Source organism: Phycodurus eques, chromosome 10 (genome assembly GCF_024500275.1).
Source record: "Phycodurus eques isolate BA_2022a chromosome 10, UOR_Pequ_1.1, whole genome shotgun sequence".
Lineage (NCBI taxonomy): Eukaryota > Metazoa > Chordata > Actinopteri > Syngnathiformes > Syngnathidae > Phycodurus > Phycodurus eques.
The window spans coordinates 19,841,536-19,862,371 of record NC_084534.1 but is presented as its reverse complement, the minus strand read 5'-3'; the positions used below and the strand labels follow the sequence as shown (position 1 = coordinate 19,862,371).

Below are 20,836 nucleotides of genomic sequence, written 5' to 3'. Positions count from 1 at the left end.
CAACTCATTCAGTATGTACTAAGGGTACCCCCTAATGTTCAATGCTCCAGTCATGCATGGACTGCTGTGTCCTCTTCTACATATAGAGACATCTCCATGAGTGACTATTGGGCCACTTTCAAAGGGAATGAATGGAGCCAATTTGATTGAACAGGTTTGAAGTAGGATGTGATGACAACCACATCACCTCAGACATCATACTTTTAGTTTTAAAAGTCCGGGTGTCGCCTGACTCCATGCAGAGTTACGCCAAGCACGGCGATAAATTTGTGCAATTTGTGAAAGCAGAGTGGTATTTTTAGTTTGTTCGTTTTCGGTGGCGTAATTGTTGACCGTAAAGCGGTTTGATAGGGTTGAGGTCAGGGATCTTGAGTTCTTCCACACCATACTCATTTAGGTGTGCTTTTTGTGCACCTTGCTTTGTGCACTGGGGACACAAAGTGGTGGCTTCCCCAAATTGCTTCTACCGCAACGTTGGAAACATACAATTGTCCAAAATGTCTTGGGTTAGATGATGAATGAAGATTGAAGGGTTTCGACCCACTTCCTGATTGGTAGTTTTAGACAACATGCTTGTATTCATGGGAATGGGCCCTGAATGGACCATGAAGTCTTACAAAATCCCATATGAATATTTATAAGTATGTTGAGAAAGATGTCATACTTTCCTGACCAGACCACTCTGACAAATGTTGTTGAAAGCAATCTTTATTTAAAGGAGACAATGATGGTTTTTTGGCAATTCAACATACTTCCCGGGGTTTTTTGATATGTTCTCTGACTTTCGTCTGTCAAAATATACAAAGAATAAAGAATTACAGAAAACTTGTCATCCACTTGTCACACTCAGTTTTAGGGTTGTCTCATATAAATGACCACTAAACACCCCGCCCCCTCTGTACTGGGTGACCAATAGGGGCTGACACGGGAGTGGATTTTGACTCGTGCCCCCTCCCACTTCCACAGAGATTGGTCCCACTCCCTCCCAATACCGAGTAAGTGTGTTAAAAAATCCCACTACCTCCCACTCCCATAGAGATTGATACCATTCTCTCCAAATCCTGAACTAAAATTTTACAGTGTGTTGTGGTCTGATGAAAGCAACGTTAACATTTTGGCGCTGTAATCCCAATAGGTATGTTTGGCACAAACACAACACTACTCTTGATAACAGAGAAGGAAATTTTATTTTTTCTAAATAGCAATAAATGGGCTGCAGTAAAAGGGGAACCTTTTACCTTTTACCAGGGCAAAAGCGCAGGTGCTCGAGCACCACTAGGGGTCTATGTGTGCATGTGCCTCCATGCTACACGCTACATCCCTCGTGTCAATTTTTGCTAAGTGAGCACGACCTGCACTGCGCAACCCCTCGCTCTGGTTTAGAAACTTTTTAAAATGTAAAATACCTCCAAATAATGGAGGATGATTTTTTTTGTCAATAAAATGGTCAAATTCTGTCAAGAAATTCCGCTCGCTTTATAAATTCCCCGCTGTGTGTAATGAAGAAAGTAAGAACTCGTTGCTCCTGCCCTCAGATGTTTGTCATTGGCTGGCTACAGCCAACATGAAACGAGGTTTGTGATTGGCTGACCTTAACGTTGAATTGAAAGGCAACCGTAAAAATTGGGCTTGACGTGCAGTTGCAAACGGGGAAAATCTTTATCATTGATTTTGAGATATTAATATCTTGAACCTCACTGGGGAGGGATGGGAGTGGAAACCAGTGGAAGTCATGGTTTAATAGTGAAATTCAAACCCATCCCGTGGGAATCCTGAAAGAAATGTCAGCCTCTAGTGACCAATGTCGAGTGCGCGTCTGTTACCATGACACCCTGGGTCGTAGCTAAGGGGTTGGGACCCGGCACATGGTGATTCCTAGGCCAGAATGTGAAAGGGGAAAAGAAATATTGGAAGACCTATTGTATTTTCACTCATGGATGCAGCGCTTCTTCACCAAGCCGTCACATTACACTTGTCAATTAATGTGCGTATCCATGTATTTGGTGCATGCAGCAGGCACATCGCCAAACACAAAAACTCCCTACTGGTGATCAGAATCTAACGCTGATAATGCTGCTAAGTAATCCGTGCTAACGTTGCAGCATTGCTTACCTATGTTCTGTTTACGCGATAGTGCTTCTGTGTAGTCAGGCCATCAGTTGAAATCTTCACTCAGCCTAGCTGCCAAATCATGGGCGGAGAAACTTGGAGGCGTGGAAGCACTATTATGTACATTTGTTACTATTATGTCATAGTTTGCGAAATTCAGAACAGCTTGCTCACAGACACATTTTGGAAAATAGGCAGATAAATAATTTACTTGGTTGTTTAATTTCATATCTTGTCTACTTCTACAGTGAAAAAGTAAATGTTCCATATTATGTCCCCTTTAAAACCAGGAAAGGTATTTGAAATGTGTTCTCATGATTTTCATTCAGTCAGCTCCATAGTGCTTATATCATCACATCCGTGTATGTGCGTGTGTGTGGTTTCCAACAGCACTTATTCCTCCAGCGTGGGGAGTTTGTCTCTTTTGTATTTCTAGTTTGATCTCTCGTAATGAATTCAGTCAAGAGACTATTACCGTCGAGAGAGGGTTCACGTTGGAAGCACGTGTTCATATCATCTTCAACAAACACACACGCATACTCGAGGAGGATCTCTGATGTTGCTGAAAATTTCATAGCTTTGAATATTCTCCCTTTTAATTCCTGAAGACTTCAGCGACATTTTGCCCCTAAGTCGCACTCGAGAAATTATTTTACCAGCGAGCTGAAAAAAAAAAAAAAAGAGAGAGCTCTAATATTGATCCACTGCGACTGGTGTCGTGCAGTGAATGAAGATGTAGACTCTTACGTTAGCGTCTGCCACTTGCCAGCTAGCCATACTTTATACTTGGAATTGAAAGATGACCAAATCAAAGTTCAAGCAACGCCACAGAATGGACCATGGTGATGATACGCAGCAAATATCACATCCGTACTTGTTACTGCACATGGGTTCTGATAAACACTTCTTCAATAAGAAAACAATTCAAAGTGTGGTACTAGTATCACTGGTGGTATGCGAAAGAATCACTGCCTCTGTACAGTTCAGTTGTATTTCACTTTTTAGGACAACACATTTGCATTTACCAGGTACTTTCCACTGTAACATGGTTTCCAGTTGACTACCGTCAAAGTGTATCAGTCAAGAATTCGCTCCTTCTTGGATCGCTACGCTACTTTTTTATGTAATCCCCGCTAACCCATCAGCGGCTAACGGCTGGAGTGTTGGCTCATCACTTGAAAACTAGTGGGTAGGCATGGTGCCACTGTACTGTTTCATACTACTGTTGTTGTTTTGCTCTTTTCGCTCCGTCCCCTCTCAAAAATTGTGCTGTCTGACTGCATTTCCAATGAATAGCCATCACATTGTAAAAATAACGACAACGGGAATATATCAAACTCAGGAAGGGGAAGAAAAAAAACAAAACTGTAAACCATATTCCATGACCACGGTGTTGAACTTAATGAGGTTAAAAAATAGACTACTTTCATAAATTAATTTTGCTTGACAGTTTTTGCACAAAATCCTCAAGTCCAATGCAGACGTGCTCCATATGTTCGTCAGCCTATAGGCGCTGCTGGAACAATACATACAGAACACACATGCTGTGGCAGAGCATGGTTGTGCGTAAAGTACAAAATGTTCCCATTGGTTTGTAGACAAACGCTAACAGAACTTGTTGTGTGTGTGGACATGAGAGCCCTGAAGTTTTTCCTCTGTCTTGTTTGTGTACTTGCGCGTGCGTGCGTGTGTATGTGTGTAGTGTGTGTGTTCACTGGTGAGTCAAGAGAAGCATTGTCTGCAGCTGGTGCATCCCCCCAACCCCAACCCTGCTCTGTGCAGCTGTGAGGAAATCAAACGCTCCTCTTTCCCCCCCACCTCCTCCTCCTCCTCCTCTGTCACAACCTGCTGATGTTCTATGAGGTCACTCATGGTGGAGCCTAGTGACGACCCAATGACACTGACCCCATTTAGAAACATAAGATCGCCTAAAATCACTTCGCTGCTGTGGATAGATTAGCACTTCAGCTGGTTAGTTGAAAAAAAAAAAAAAAACAGCGGGCAGAAATGCCGCCCTCAGAATGAAGGACTTTGTTGCTGTGTAACTGCATAAACAAAAATAACACCATGTCCATCACATCAATCCAGGATATGACATGTCAGTGGTGGTGGACTGGTGTGCCACAAAACCACCAGGGGAAAATATGGAAAGTGATAGATATAGAAAATGGAAGCCACTTTAAGAAAACAAAACAATCCAAAAACTATATTGTCAATGATGAAACGGCTGAAATAGTGGCTGTCTATCGGATACAGTAGATGCCATGCACCCAGTCAGAGATAAAAGTGATAACGTCAATAATTTTACTTCATACTCATTCTATTGTGTACACTCTGTCATTAAAGAGGGAAGTGCTTAGCCTGTTTGAGTTATGTTGCTAACCAAAACAGCAACCCCTAAACAGTGTAGTAGACGCCTAAACAATAAGATCAGAAAACCTTCTTCAATCGTATTTCCTCAAATTGTGTCCGCCTCTCTAATTGTCCAGTCCCCAGCCAAAGGAAGGAAAACATCGGACATCCATCCATCCATTTTCTATACCACTTTATCCTCACAAGGGTCACTGGTGTGCTGGAGCCTATCCCAGCTATCTTTGGGTGAGAGGCGGGGTACACCCTGAACTGGTCGCCAGCCAATTGCAGGGCACATAGAAACAAACAACCATTCGCGCACACATTCACACCTATAGGCAATTTAGAGTCTTCAATCAACCTAGCATGCATGTTTTTGGGATGTGGGAGGAAACCCGAGTGCCCGGAGAAAACCCATGCAAGCAGAACATGCTAACTCCACACAGGCGAGGCCAGGATTTGAACTCCGGTCCTCAGAACGGTGAGGCAGATGTGCTAACCAGTCGTCCACCGTGCCGCCAACATTGGACATTTCATACTGTTAGATAATTCATGTGTGACTCAGAGAGCAAAACAGTTTCGTTATTAAGGAATCTTTCTGTCAGACAAATCCATCAAGGACCTCTTGATTCAGGATCCTTCAAACGCTTGCAGTCTTGCATAGAGATGGTCCACCCTAACCAATCTCACAAGGGGAAAAGAAATACACAAAGTTTTAGTCACTGATGAATGCTGTGTGATTTTGAATGGTCATTTCATCCGTACCTCCATATTAAAGCATATATATATTCCTATATCAGTGACTTCTGGGTGATTTGGTTGGCACCTTGTCTACAGCCCCTTATGGCCTGCCGATAGAGACAGGTGTGCTCATCCCTACTAAATGAGTCAAACTGTGGCCAATATAAAACCTTTATTAACTGTACAGGAAACGGTGGACTATTATGTGAGCATATGCTCGCCGGTCCACCTGCCTCAGATAGTTACTTTAATTTTTAACTTGACTCAAAATCTTTTAACGCAGCCGACAGCTCACTGTTATGACGAGACAAGCCGCCACCATTTGTTTTTAACCAGCTGCTGAGTTGACACATCGTCCGTCGTACGTACATTGTATTCCAACCAACCTCCCACCTTTGATGACGCGCGCTGGGCTAAAGTTAAAAGTTGCCGAGCGGCGGTGGTGCGGCCGCAGCAGTTGTTGTGCAGCGACGCGGTCACGCTAACTGCCGCTCGTAGACCAGCAATAACCACGTCCACAGTTTTGACCGCAGTCCCAAGCCACAGACATGCAGAGCAGCTGCCGCGGCCTCGAGTTGTACACGATGCTCACTTGGACTGTTTGACCCTTTAAATGGCTTGCAAAGTGTATAATGACAGATCATCTCTGGCCTGTAGCTTCAGTGGGCCGTGACTCTTAACTGTACTAGGGGAGGGCGCCCCTTTTACAAAGCAAAGCTCCATCCCGTAATCATGTCAGTGATTCCCAACCACGGAGATCATCAGGTGTGCCCTGGGAAATTATCAAATTTCATTTAAATGATCGTAAAAAATATTATTCATAAACTCAACTCAACTCACTTCACAACAAGCAGTAGTTTGGTAGTGAACAATTCTTTGAAAAAGAGGCTTCGAGCTGTTTATTGCCACCCCCAGTTTAAGTTTACTGTCCAACAGAAAACAAAAAGAATTACACATTTATTTAAAACACCACATAGCCTTGCCTTAATAAAGTCTGTTTAGCTTAATGCTAACACACGATGCAAAACGCCTTTTGGGCTAGCAAATAGGTGTCGCAGTAATAAACCATTGAGCAACTTATATTGAACACAGTGTGTTTATTATACAGCCTACAGGTGGCCAAGACAAGCACACCAGGAGTGACACAATGTCCATTCAATTGAAGCAAAAACAAACGTGGCAAAAACAGTTTTATTCTTTACATTCTATTTAATTACGTCATTACTGTGTGTTTTTATAAAGAATATTATAGAGCTTTATTTTTTTCATTAAAAAAACATTACATTTTTGTTGTGTTTTTTTGGGAGACTGGAATGGATTAACGGCATTTCCATTCATTTCAGTGTGGAAGAATTATTTGAAATACCAATGTTTCACGTTACTAGTGTGGTCACTGAACAAATTGAACTCCTATCTCAAGGCACCACTCTACTAGAGATGCTGCGGAAAATTACTGGGTCCACTCTATCCCCTTGTTCTGTGTTGGTGCCGTTCATACAAAACAAAAGAATGTCGGATATTGCAAGCATTGCGAAAGGAGCTTATGCCTGTAAAAAAATATTTGTCTTTGTAATTTACAGAATGGGGGTACAAAGTCATCACGGAATAGTGAACATGATCAGATCTTAAGAAATTGTTTCTCTACCATATCTTTTATTATAACGTCACATCAGATGTATCAAATTATCTGAATCCAGGTTGCCTGCCTTCGTTGGGTTCTGTGTTTGAGGCAAAATGCCGGATCTTCTATTATAGTCCTGATACCACAATTTTGTGGAAGTTCCGTTTAAAAGAGGGTATTGCAGGGTGAGGAAACAGCAGACAAAAAAAAGTGAAATATACAAATAACAAATAACAGCAGAACCAACGGACCAATCGTGAACCCATCTCTTTGGATCCTTTTGTGTAAGTGCTTTGAGTCACCACACATCATTTCCGCATCACTTCTCTCTCCATGATCTCACCTTTGATCCCTTAATATTTTGTGGAACCAAATAACTATAAATAACTCATCTGACATTAGCGGATCGTAAGAATATGTTTGTTTTCTGAGTTTCAAGCCGCGAGCGATGCCGCAGTTGCTGCTATTGATAAAACAAAACACCAGTCGGTGGGTAAGAAAAGACAATGTCATTGGCCTACATTGAGCATTATTAACTTCATTCACTAGTAAACTGCGATTATACAATTTTATTATTTTTAAATAGATTCATATATATCATGTACTGTATATACAGGGGGTGCAAGCGTACATTCATTCAAGAGAAGAATGCTGAGAAATTGGTAACAATAAAGACTTCTGTGTCGAAGCATGTTGTTGCAGTGTAGAAACTAGACTACAGGAATATGCAAATGTGATTGAACAAATTGCATTTGTTGTAAGATTCAATTAGTGAACTTCTATAATGTCTGTTTATATTTAAGCTGTAGAACAGGGGTGTCCAAAATCGGGCCATTTGCGGCCCGCTGCACGTTTTTTATTGGCCCACGGCAGAATGTTCTAAAAATGAAACACTGCCAGCATGAAAAGATTATGAGGAAAAAGTAAAAATGTTACAAGGTAACAGACTATTTTTTTTATTAATAATAAAAATGTACACTTTTTATATTTCACTATGTTAATGTACAGACAAGTTTAATAAAAAAATATTTCACAATGTCCTTTCTTTAAAACTATGGTCGCCCGAAGATAGCTGGGATAGGCTCCAGCATGCCCGTGACCCTAGTGAGGATAAGCGGTAAAGAAAATGGATGGATAAAACTATGGTAAATTTAAATGTTAATAAAAGATATCACACTATTTTGGAATAAAAAAAGTTTTGAGTTAATGTCACTCTAATACTAATAACTTTTGGCTTCATCACAGATAACACCAATAGAGATTTTGTTTTCTTTAAATATGATTATCTGCTTAGCTTATGGGTCACCAACAACGCTCTTGCTAAAACTAGCTCACCAGTGATGGGACATTGTGATTTCCTAGGAATGTTATAAAAGTGGTTATTTGAAAATAGTGTATGTCACATTGGCCAAGAGCAGTGACAATGCTCCAGTCACGCACGGATTGTTGCGTCCTACTCCGCATATAGAAATAGACATCTCCATGCGAGACTATTACGCCGGTTTTAAAGGGAATGGAAGAAGCCGCATCGATTGGACAAGATTGAATTTGAATGTGAACGTGCCCAGACCAGCACAGGCGTGCCACTGTTAAATGTGCTGGGGGTACGCCAGACCACGGAGTTACCAAAACAGGGTCTATCTAGCCCGTCTCCTCACAGAGTTACACCAAACAGAGTGCTGGATTTGGGCTAGTCACGAAAATAGAGCCTGTAGTGTTTCATTTTGACATTTATTGGTTTCCTCCATTGTTAAATTATTGTGAGAAATCATTAACATGATTAGTGTCTTCAGAGATAATATCATTGTTAATAATAACATATAATTAAAGGTAATTTGAGCAAATTTGTTATTTCAGAAGTGTATATCAAACTAGTAGCCCTTTGCATTTAGCAGTAAGAAGTAGCTCTCGGTGTCAAATTGGTTTGTGACACTGGATTTGTTTGTTGACCTTTCATTGTTTGTTGTTTGTTGTTTTCCTTCCGTGTTTCTGTATGTGTCCCTCGGAAAACATTGAACATTCCTGCTTGTACGGCAGGCAGGTCGATCCTCCTCGCAGGGGACAGCCAAGCTCGTAGTGAATGGCCGAGAAGCTCGGTGCCTGGGCCCCTTTAAATCTGCACGCCCCGCCCTCTCTCCCGGAGCTCTCTCCCCAGCCTCATTAACTGCTCTGCGCTCAGGCGGGGAACCAGAGCCGCTCTTCGGGTCAACAGTGAGCCAAAGCGAACCTCCGCCCTGGGCCCGGACAGCAGCCCCCAACACGGCCCTTGGGTTCCCTTTTGATTTTATTTTGAGGGGGTTCTGCCTTTTTGATTTAAATTAGTATTTGTATTTTGTTATTTGTTTTACCCGACTCGGGAACTCGAATGGACGTCTTTGGGCTGGAGGAGTGGGAGGAAGAAGCCTCCGCGTGTTTGAGTTGCCTGCCCGGAGCGGAGGGGCATGTCGGATCCGTGCGTGTCGGCAGAGTGGAAGTGGAGGTGGCGCCGCGAGGATAAAGTGAACTTTAGCTCCGCGATTTCTCCTCATTCCCTCCCTCCCCCGAACAGCCTAAAGTCACACCAGCGGATTCCCACACACAGTTTCCCCGATGAGAAGCCCTCACCCGCGGAGAGGCTGCGCGATGGTGACCGTGACGATGAGTAAGAGCGCCGAGTGGCTGCAGGAGGAGTTGGAGTCCGGGGCCGCCGCGCTTCTGCTGCTCGACTGCCGGCCGCATGAACTCTACGAGTCGTCGCATGTCGAGGCGGCCATCAACGTCGCCATCCCGGGCCTCATGCTGCGCAGGCTGAAGAAGGGCAACCTGCCCATCCGCTCCATCATCCCCAACAACGAGGACAAGGAGAAGTTCGTCAAGCGCTGCAAAAGCGACGTGGTGCTGCTGTACGACGAGGCCGGCCCCGAGCGACTCGAGTCCGGGCTGGGGAGCTCCGTGCTCGGGCTGCTCCTGCAGAAGCTCCGGGACGACGGCTGCAAGGCTTTCTACCTGGAAGGTGAGTCTTGAAGTGGAGCCGCTGCTTGTTCCTCGTCAACCATAGGAAATTCATTTCAACAATCGTTTTCAAAATTTCACATTTCATTTAGTTAATTTTAGTTAAAGTATGACCACTACACATTAGTTTACATATTTGTCCTATTTATTTAACATTAAATTATCTTTATTGTGTGGTTTTAATAGGGATGTTCTGAAAGTCACTGTAAACTTATTTTATCACCAGATATTTCAATGTAGAATACATATGGACCCCTCCTATTCATGTCTGCACTTTTTAATTAACAGTACTATATAGGTGGCACAGTGAACCAGTGGTTAGCACATGCCCATCACAGTTCTGAGGTTGGGGGTTGAAATCTGGGCTGCGGCCTTCCTGTGTGGAGCTTGCATGTTCTCCCAGTGCTTTTGTGGATTTTCTCCAGGTACTCTTTCCCCCCACATTTCCAAAACATGCTTCTTAGGTTAATTGAAGACTCTAAATTGTCCATAGGTGTGAATGGATGTTTTTTGGGGTGTTGTCTTGGCTGATTGGATGTACTCACCCAAACGTCAGCTGGGAAAGGCTCCAGCGTACCCATTTCCCAAATGAGGATAAGTATATGTACCTCCTTTATCATGTATTAAAGTCTGTTAAAATACACACACACAAAAAAAACCCAACAACAATTATGTGGTCAGTGAATTTCCGAACACCATGTATAATAGACTTTTTTTATTGACTGTTTTTGTTGAAGTATTAAATCCATGCTCTGGATTTAATAAATCCATGCTCAAATTTGTAGTATTTACATATTGGTCATTTTAATCTATTTCTTAAACCAATGATCTACCACATGTAATTGCTTCATAAGGTGGTTATAAAACCGCCAATAAGATGTACTGCAGATTGTGCATAGCCAAACAAAACAAAATTGTGGGCCTAAAAATGTTTTTAATTAAATGCATTGCAGCCATGTTTTTCTCCTTTAGTAAAGACAGGCTTATTTTTTTCATGAATGAACAGTGGAAACAAGTCTGCACAATGCTCTTATGAAATATCCTTCAACAAACAAAGTCAGCTTAGTTGAAGATGAACGAATTGTGTAATTACCGATAATAATGCCACACGAACCGACTTGCAGATGTATGAATGTGTGTGTGTGTGTGTGTGTGTGTGTATGCACCACTGGAGCCACAAGCTGCATGTGTCATTCACAAAAAGTCGACTGAGCCAAGCGAGCATCCACTCTGCTTCTCACAATGGAGCACATTTGTCCAGCTGTTTTCTCATCTCAGAGCTTTGGCGTCTAAGTAACCCTTCGTATGCTTCATTGGTTGCGTCATTAAAAAAAAAAAAAAGCCAAATAAAAAGCAAAACATGGCAAAATTTGGACTTCCATACTATACCTGCATAAAGTACGTACCTTGTTATAGATACTGAAACGATACCATGGCAAAAACCTTTTGACGGTAAGCTATCATCTTTTTCGTCACTGGTACGCTTTGGTGGCGGTGTCATAAAGAAGCCAAAGAAAAAGCAACAAACGTGTGAAGTGAATTCTTTAACATGGCAGACATTTTCCTATGTCGCAGGAAGAGCAAGTGCCTGTTCTATTTTTATCATCGTCACCCATGTCACTGTTACTGTTACCGTCAAGTATTAAGACTGACTTGTTAGATTATAATCCTCAATAAAGATTTTAAGGACCATTTTGTGAAATAGGATAATTTTATGCAATTCACACATTTTAGTTTATGACGAACAAAGACTTAAACTGTATGCAGTAAAAGCAAAGCAAATTTATTTATATAGCGCATTTTATACTCAAGGTAACTCGATATGCTTTACATGATGAAAAGCATTTAAAAACAAAGAGAAATAAATGGATTCCAAAAAAACCCAGTACAATTAAAACTGCGTACAGTGCAAGAAATATCATTTAAAAGTGGAAATGCTCTAAAAAGCATGAGGAAAAAAAGAAGAGTTTTTAACCTGGAGTAAAAAACATTGAGCCTTGTGGCTGATGTCACTTCTGCTGGTAACTTACTCCATTTGTGTGCAGCGTAATAGCTAAATGCTGCTTCACCGTGTTTGCTTTGTACTCTGTGCTCCACTATTTGACCTGAATCTGTAGATCTCAGAGTCCTACTGGGTTTATATTCCATGAGAATTTCTTGTGTGTGTTCAGGACCTAAACCATTTAGTGATTTATAGACGAGTAGCAAAACTTTAAAATCTATTCAAAAGCTGACTGGGAGCCAGTATAAAGACTTTAGAATTGGAGTATGCTCTGACTCTTTGTTCTGGTCAGAAACCGAGCTGCAGCATTCTGAATGAGCTGCGGCTGTTTAATGCTCTTTTTGGGGAGTCAAGTCAGAAGACCATTACAATAGTCATGTCTACTTGAGTTAAAAGCATGGATGAGCTTCTCCTGGTCTGCTTGGCACATGCAAGCCTTCACTCTGTTATCTCAGGTTTGTTGTGGTTTAATTGAAGAAAATTGCAGCTCATCCAGTTATCTGTTTTAGACAGTGACACAACATCTCAATCGAACTGTAGTCATTTGCAGACACTGCTAGATATTACTGTGTCATCTGCATAGCTATGATAGTCAAAATTAAAGTTCTGAAGAATTTGACCCAAGCGTAGCATATACAGGCTGTACACTTATGTGGAGGGCCCCGTGACTGGTTTTGCATCGAGCCCCCCAAATGACGTGCCTGGTCACAGGAAGTGTTCGTTCACTTCATCTTTTTTGACATCACTGGTACTCGTCTGTAGTGGCATAAAAAAATAGGCCAAAGAAAAATAAAAACACTTGGTAAGTCCTTTACATGCCACAGGGATTGTTCTATGCTTACCATCTCACATCACCAGTACTTTTTCTTTCTAAAAGCTCATCTTGTCCTTTTTCCTCCGCAGGAGGTTTCAATAAGTTCCAGTCGGAGTTCCCCGAACACTGCGAGACCAATTTGGACTGTTCGTGTCCCAGCAGCTCCCCACCGTCCTCCGTCCTCGGCCTGGGAGGCCTCCGCATCAGCTCTGACTGCTCGGACGGCGAGTCGGACCGTGAGCCGGGCAGCGCCACAGAGTCTGAGGGCAGCCCGCTGCCCAGCAACCAGCCGGCATTCCCTGTCCAGATCTTGCCATATTTGTATCTGGGCTGCGCCAAAGATTCGGCCAACCTGGACGTGCTCAGCAAGTACAACATTAAGTACATCCTCAACGTGACGCCCAACCTGCCCAACATGTTCGAACACGAAGGGGACTTCAAGTACAAACAGATTCCCATTTCGGATCACTGGAGCCAGAATCTCTCGCAGTTTTTCCCAGAGGCCATTTCGTTCATTGGTGAGTGTGGCTCTCCTTTCTATACACAGGACCATCAACTTTGTCTTTGTCATCTGCTGAGTTAATGAAAGTTGCAAATGACAACTTTAAGAAATAAAGTTACAATTAAAGTAAATATTTGTATAAAAAACACTTCTACGCCACAAATGTAAAACAATCCAATGTGAAAGGGTAAGTAAAGCGGTAACTGAGCACTACCTTTTTGTGTCACGTATTCATACACCACGCTGTTGTCCATCACTCACCTATGCTAACGTAGTGGTACAGTAATATTCACAGTAAATATTTGTATGAAAAACTGTTGTAGGCCTTAAATATAAAACAATCCGATAAGAAACAGTAAGTAGAGTGGCAACTGAGCACTGCTTTTTTGTACCATGTATTCTTACGCCGCGTCATAATCTATCAGTAACCTATGCTAACGCAGTCGTAAAGTAAAACTAATTACAGTAAATATTTGTATGAAAAACACTTGTAGGCCAAAAACACACTATATTGCCAAACGTATTCACTCATCTGCCTTGACTCACGTATGATTTTAAGTGATGGCACAATTGAGTGAGAACAGTTATTCTGGCAAATAAGAAGTCATTTGTTTGTAGTATCAGTGGCGTTTTTTTATATGGATGACATGGGCAGTCGCCCAGGGTGGTAATCTCGGAGGGGCGGCACAACACAAAGCAAAAAAATCAACGGTTCAGTTCGTAACTCTCAAAACACTTCACAGCACTCGTAAGTCAAGGTACCACTGTACTAACAAATGTAAAATAGGAGCATCTCAATGTTCTGAACTCTTGATTCTACTCCCGCACCTTTCCATAGCTGACTGTAGAGCACTCCATTTGAAGAACGTGTCTTCAAAACACGATCAATACCACACTATTAATCATTTGATTGATCTTTTTTTTTTTTTTTTTTTTCTCTATGTGCGATCAGTGTTAAACTCACTTATTCCGCATTTGCTTGCTCCGATCAGTTCACTTGACTTCAATCATAAAAGAATGAGAGAATCCCCTCTCTGGTGAGATTGGCCGAAAACCTTTTTTTTTTTTTTTCTGTTTGGCTAAGATTTGCTCCCATCATTTGTTTTTTGGTGTATTTATGCATTGTGAGAAGAAGAATGTTGACTTATGCCAGAACCTGGTGCTAATAACCACTGTTGGAGCTCGCAACGCATTCTTCTTAAAGCTTTCAGCTGTAAAACGGGCCACGAAGTGAAGTAGAAGTCAATGATGACATCGTCAGACTTTTAAGAGTCTGCTGTAGATGCTTTTAGCGAGCCATGTGACCATTTCCAGTCCCCCCTTTTTTCCCTTAAAGTGAGCAGACATCACGCACAAATTAAATTTGGTGTCCACAGAAGGCGTCTGGAGGCAGTAATAAGAGAAGCTCATCTAATGGCCTGAGGGACAGACAGATGCAGCTCTCCTTTGAGAGGCAGTGAGAAGTAGCCTCTGGAATAGCATCTTTTACGCAAAGAATCACGCAAAAATAGCACATCTGAGCCATAGCAGAAGACCTGGAATATATTAATCTTTGTCTTTAGCACAGAACCCAGCAAAGCAGGATATTACCACAAATCAGATGGTAAACTATACACCCCTGTCCCAGCATTGTGGAATAAAACTTTTATTAATAACTCGTGGCAAAAACAACCCTCCCAGTCTGCTCAGTAACACTCGAGCAAGTTGTGGCAACATCGGCGTAACACATCCTGTTAAATGTCAGGCCTTCAAAATAAATGTATAATAACAGTGTCACCACATTTTCTTTGGCCCCATGGTGGTTTATCTACCCGTCACACTCAAGTAATTTTGTGCTTGTTTATTGAGTGCAACTGCTAAATAAAGCACTGTGGGGCCAACAAAATTGTGGTGAAAATGTTGTTATACTTCATGCTTTTATTTTGAAGGCCTCACTTCACACGATTCGTTACGCCAATGTTACATGAGTGATGTCGAGCAGACAGGGAGGGTTGTTATTGCCTTGATTTGTCAATAAAAGCTTGCATTGTGAAGTATGCCTTCCTGTCCGTTGAACCCTTGACTTACGAAATGCTTCATCGATTCTATGAAATAGCACATTTTTTGTACGACAACTGAGCAGATGTACGAGAACCGGGACCACGTTTTGTCGAAAACCTAATGGTTGGAAAACTACGGCATACAGAAACCGAGGTTCCACTTTATTTGTGTTTTTTTCATGTTTTTTGTGCTCCTTCAAGATGGCTCAAAGCCCTGGCTAAAAAGAAAGCAGTAATTGGTGTCAAGGAAGTATGTTAAAGTGATGCATCTCAGCTGAGAAACTAACATTTTAGTACTGTACATCTAGGAGGCACTAAGTTTAGCCTGGTTTTTAGTGGAAGTTACGGAGCGTATTCGTTGCATGTACATTCGCACTTCCAGACTGAAAAAATGTCTTCTTTTTTTTTTTCATTTATCGATTTATTTTTTAATCCATCCTCTGATCACCTTTATCTCGCTTTTTTCATTTCAGACGAGGCCCGCGCCAAAAAGTGCGGCATCCTGGTGCACTGCCTGGCCGGCATCAGCCGCTCGGTGACGGTGACGGTGGCCTACCTGATGCAGAAGCTCAACCTGTCGCTCAACGACGCATACGACTTCGTCAAGCGTAAGAAGTCCAATATTTCGCCCAACTTCAACTTCATGGGCCAGCTGCTGGACTTCGAGCGGACGCTGGGCCTGAACAGCCCGTGCGACAACCACGCTGCGTCGCCCACCAACGAGCAGCTCTTCTTCACCACGCCCACCAACCACAACGTGTTCCAGCTGGACACGTTGGAGTCCACGTGAGATCAGTGCAGGAGGGCCACCACATATTTTTGGGGGGGTGGTTGAGGTGATCCTGTTACTGCGGTAACCACGTGGCTGCGCTGGAGGCGCTCGCAGCCGCTTTAATGTATGTTTTAGCTCCAGGAAGCTCGGAGCCCGGGAACGTTGAGGTCGCAGACGATGCGTCGGAAGCGGGAAGTTTTTAAGAAAGCCAAGGACAGCTTTCATCAAGCCAAGGAGACTTCTTCATATAAAGATTTTGGGGGGGAACACAAATGTGCCGCACTTATGAGGCGACAACCTCCTCGCAAGCGGAGAATGTTGGGTCTTCGGAAAATCTTCGGAGTTTTTAAAAACCAAGGAATTAACACAAGTATTTGTACTGTATGTGCTGTTTGTATGTTATAACAGGAAGAAATGTCTATATGCATTTTTTTGTATATTTTTTTTGTGTGCTTGTATGCACAAATTTACATCATGTATCGATATAAATATATATACAGGCATAATAATAATTATGGTATCTTTGTCCAAAAACAGTGAGATTGTAAAACTAAAGAGAGGGAAAAGCGGGGAAGTCATCTTTGATGATCGAATGCAGTTTGCACAGTTGTGTAGCCAATGGCTTGCTGGCACTGACATGCAGCCTCTTCAAGAGAAACAAGTGTCGGGAGGAGAGGCCGGTCCTGAGGTGGTCCGCTAAAAGGACCAAAGCTTAGGCTTATGTTTGATTTTTGACCAACTCCAGTTCACACTTAGCTGCGTCCTTCCCCACGCCGTCCTTACCAGAAGTACCGGTTGTTTGTTTCGCAACTTCCTGCTTTGTGTCATTGTGCCGTAGCGAGGCTTTGCCAAACCGGTTTTTCTGACCGCGCCGACTTTTTATACTTTGGAGTCAGAGAGGGTGGAAGCACTTAGCTTTATCTTAGCAACCTTTGGCAAAGAAGTGCCTCCGTTCTTGTGTATGTATGTATGTACAAACCCCTTTTTACACCGCATGTTAAAGCCAGGTCTGGTTCCACACAGAATATGGTTGCAAAGCCTTGGAGGTTGTATCAGAGCTGCAACAGGAGTCCCTTTGGAATTAGTATAGAAGTCATAAGAGTTGGGTCAGTGAATGCCATAATGCTGGGACGGATGAGTGAAGTTTTAACATCCGACCTCACTCCCCACCACCATGTTGTGTTAAAAGCCATTTGTCCGTCAAGTATTTTTCTACGTAACGCCAGACTGATGTCATCTTTTGCTGTATGCTGTGTAAAAGCGAGCACCGTTACATCTGTGGATTCTGTGTGAAAAGCTTGTTACGGCTCTGATGCGGCCATTTTGCTGGGTCTCAGTAAAAGAGGCTCTTAACAGTGTATAGTTGGAAACTGCACTTACTATAAACATGAACTTGGGCATGGAACAGGCCCACTGGTTTTATCAAAAAAACTTTGTCTGAATCACCCGTAAGCCTTGAGTATATATTGTACGAGAGAAGTATTCAACCTAATTGGATATAAATAAATATATATATTACAGCGTGAATAGTAAACAGATCTATATTGTTTTGTATACCTGAGCATGCTGCGGTACTGTATGACTCAGCCACTAGTTGGATGTTGCTTTTTTTAAAAACAAAAAAAACAAAAGGAACGGGGTCTTGTTGTTAGTTTATTAAATGGAGGATTTTTCTAAGACTAAGGTGAAATCCCGCTGCCCCGTCGAGATGGACGCCCCTTGTTTTTAGTAAAGGGAGTGAAAGACCGAAGAGCTTTTGTCTGAACGTATGCTGAACCTCACGCAAGAACTTCTGTATTTTTTCATATGTATTCATTCATTTATATTGGCCACCCATGTTACACGATTGGCTTTATCTTAGCATATCGCCGTTATCTAGATCACAAGCTTCCAAACTGGGAAAAAAATTATAATGCTGTGATTTGAACATAAATGCTGAGAAAGAACATCTTTCAACGTATTACAGTAGTTAAACTTTAGACCGTAGAACTGAGTCAGCATCAGGAAATTAACTTCTAGTTTTTCTGCGTGATATTAACCCCCAAAAGCTACTGTGTTGATTGAACGTTCCCAGGAAAGATGTTTGTTGTGCAGTGTTAGCCAGTTCAGCTGTGTCATGCTAACTAAAGCTAATGAGTATATTTGAATATAAATGCTGAAAAAGAACATCTTACCATTTATTCCAGTCGTTAAATTTTGACTTTACCACAGACATTGGGTCTGTATTTTCTCTTGTGGCATTAGCTAGTTAGCCACGTGATGCAAACTAAAACAAACTAATATTATGATTTTGAACAAATGTGTTGCTTTTGCCCCCAAAAATCTGATCTGAATCCACTCCAATGGTGAACTAAGACGACAACGGCAATTTTTGTTGGTAGTTTCTTGTGTGGGGTGCAGTGTTTGCAATCGGAAACCGAATAATTTGTATTTAGCGGTCAGTTGTGAGCAGGGTTGGTCTCAGTTGGCCTTATGAGTATTTTCTAACACTGACTGTTGAAAGCTCTTTGTATCTCAATTTTTACAAAACCGCCGTGTTAAAAAAAAAAAAAAAAAAAAAGTCATGTGAATCTGATTGCGGTAAGTTTTTATTATTTTTTATTTTTTTTTTAAACACCACCACAGGTCACACATGTCTTTATTACTCTGCAATACATCAGGACTCTTATTTTATTTTATTTTTTATTTTATTTTTTTTGGGAGAAACAAGTCCTCAAATATGTTTTTCTTTGTACTATATTGATGGAATTATGAGCGCCATCTTATTGACGCACTTGCCCAAACTTTTTTTTCCTCTCTCTCTCACTCTCTCTCTATGTAGTCTTGTCATAACCAAAATTCCGTGTGTCACTTCACACTATGGATTGGGCAGAATCAAATGTAATTTCAATTGGCCTATGTATTGAATGCTAATAATTTGCCGGTCAACTAACCTTGGCTATGGCAACATTATCTCCACCGCTGTGGAAACACGAGTTGAGAACCATGAAAACATATTGATACACCTTTTACAATTAATTCATTGTTAACCTTCCCCCAATCAACAAAATTTAATCAAATGCCCATCAAGCGCCATTTCCATCTTGTTTAGTTTTAATGTGCTCTATGCTGTTCCTGTGGCCTTTTAATGTTGATATATACAGTGTGTGTATATATATATATATATATATATATATATATATAGATAGATATATATATTGAATATGTTATAAAATCATATGCAAATGTAACCCCCCCAGCCCACCCCTCCCCAAAAAACACTTAACAGTGTTGGACTCTGTTTCAGTACGCAGCTTTCATTTTGTAAAACTGTTGATTCCAAGCTGCTTTTCCTGTGTGTTTTATTATTATTATGGGGGGAAAAAACATGTACACGTTGCCACATCACGGGAACGGATGTTTCTGTGTCCTTAACAACTTGTAGCCACATCTGGGTGTCAATGTGCTCATGGGGGAGGGACTATTCAATTATATAAAAGGAAAAGTAAATGACGAAAAAAAAAAAAAAAAAAAGGTTACCTCAATGAGGGAATTTTCAGGGATTTTTGTTGTTTTTGTTGGGACAATGCGCCTTTGCATCATGTTGCATTGAATGGCCGATTTGTATTGTGCTGTTTTTAACACAACATGCAGGCTGTGTGGGCGAGGGAAGGAGGGAGGGCACGTTGAAGGAAACACCATTTGCCCAATGTATTGTACTGTACACTATACTCAAACCACACCACACTTGTTTATACTGTAATAAATGTTGACATATTTTTTTCGTTAGCATGTTGCCGGCCTCCATTCTTTCCACTGACCTATCTGCGCATAAAGTTCTTAATTCTTTTGAGTGAAAATAACACACACACACACGTCAGTCCTGTCGGTCAACCAGGAAATAGTCTTCTCCCTAATTAACAAATACAGTGCACAGTGCAGTTCATGTATTCAATTTTTTTTACACTTTCTTTTTTGCATTTGGGTCACAATGGAACCATTTCCCCAGCCGAGGATCCAAAATGGTATAATCTTGATGTCATCTTCCATGAACCTAACACAACTTGCTGGCTGGAAAATACTTGCACTATAATTTTTTTTTCACTTTTGAATTAAATTGAATTTGATTTGTGATGAAACCACACCCCACCTTCCAGAATAATCAGTTGGTACACTCTGTCATCTTGTGCCATTGCCTATGAACCAGGAAGTAGTCTGATAGCTAAAAAATGACAAACTACATTTTTCTTTCTTTCAGTTTTTGAAATCTATCTGTTATGGAACCATTTTTACCCACCCCAGAATCAACAATGGTACAGTCTTGTCTTTTTATGCCGTCTTTCATGAACCAGGAAGAAGCCTGCTAGCTAAACTAACAAAAGGACAAATACAAATGTATCTCTGTGCTGTTTCTGTCTTGTTAAAAAAAAAAAAAAACATTCACCCCCCTCATGATGAAGAAATGGTACAGTTCCTTCTGTCTTAAATAAGCTCCGACCAAACAAAAATATAGTGCTCCGCTTTCCCCCCCATTCCTGTTAAAGGAATTTACCTTTTTTGCCGTTTGGGTCACAATGTAACCATTTACCCACTCCGGAATCAATGATACAGTCTTGTGTTAAATCATTCTCCACAAACCAGGAGGTAATATGTTGCTCAAACTATAAACAGATACAGTATATGACGTGCAAAAATTGTTTGCCTTATATTTTCTTTTCTTTTTGTGTGTGACTGTTTTAGTTGTAAGCATCCCCCCATGCCCCCGAAAAACAAAAATGGTACAGTCCCATCTGTCCCGCATCATCCTCCCTAATAGGGGCGAATCACCCTCCTGGCACTTTTAAACATTATTCCTTAAGTATTCAAATGCCTAGATACCACTGTTAATTGACATTGTTTTAGTTTTGAGATAAT

At 41.5% G+C, this 20,836-nt stretch overlaps 1 protein-coding gene across 1 annotated transcript; it reads left to right on the top strand.

Moving 5' to 3' along the window:
• The first annotated feature begins 8,978 nt into the window (after positions 1-8,978).
• dusp7 (dual specificity phosphatase 7) lies at positions 8,979-19,711 on the top strand. The gene is made up of 3 exons (XM_061688697.1): positions 8,979-9,815; positions 12,720-13,148; positions 15,645-19,711. The coding sequence occupies exons 1-3, from the start codon at positions 9,413-9,415 to the stop codon at positions 15,959-15,961; spliced, it is 1,149 nt and encodes a 382-aa protein (XP_061544681.1). The 5' UTR covers positions 8,979-9,412; the 3' UTR covers positions 15,962-19,711.
• The last annotated feature ends 1,125 nt before the right edge of the window (positions 19,712-20,836 follow it).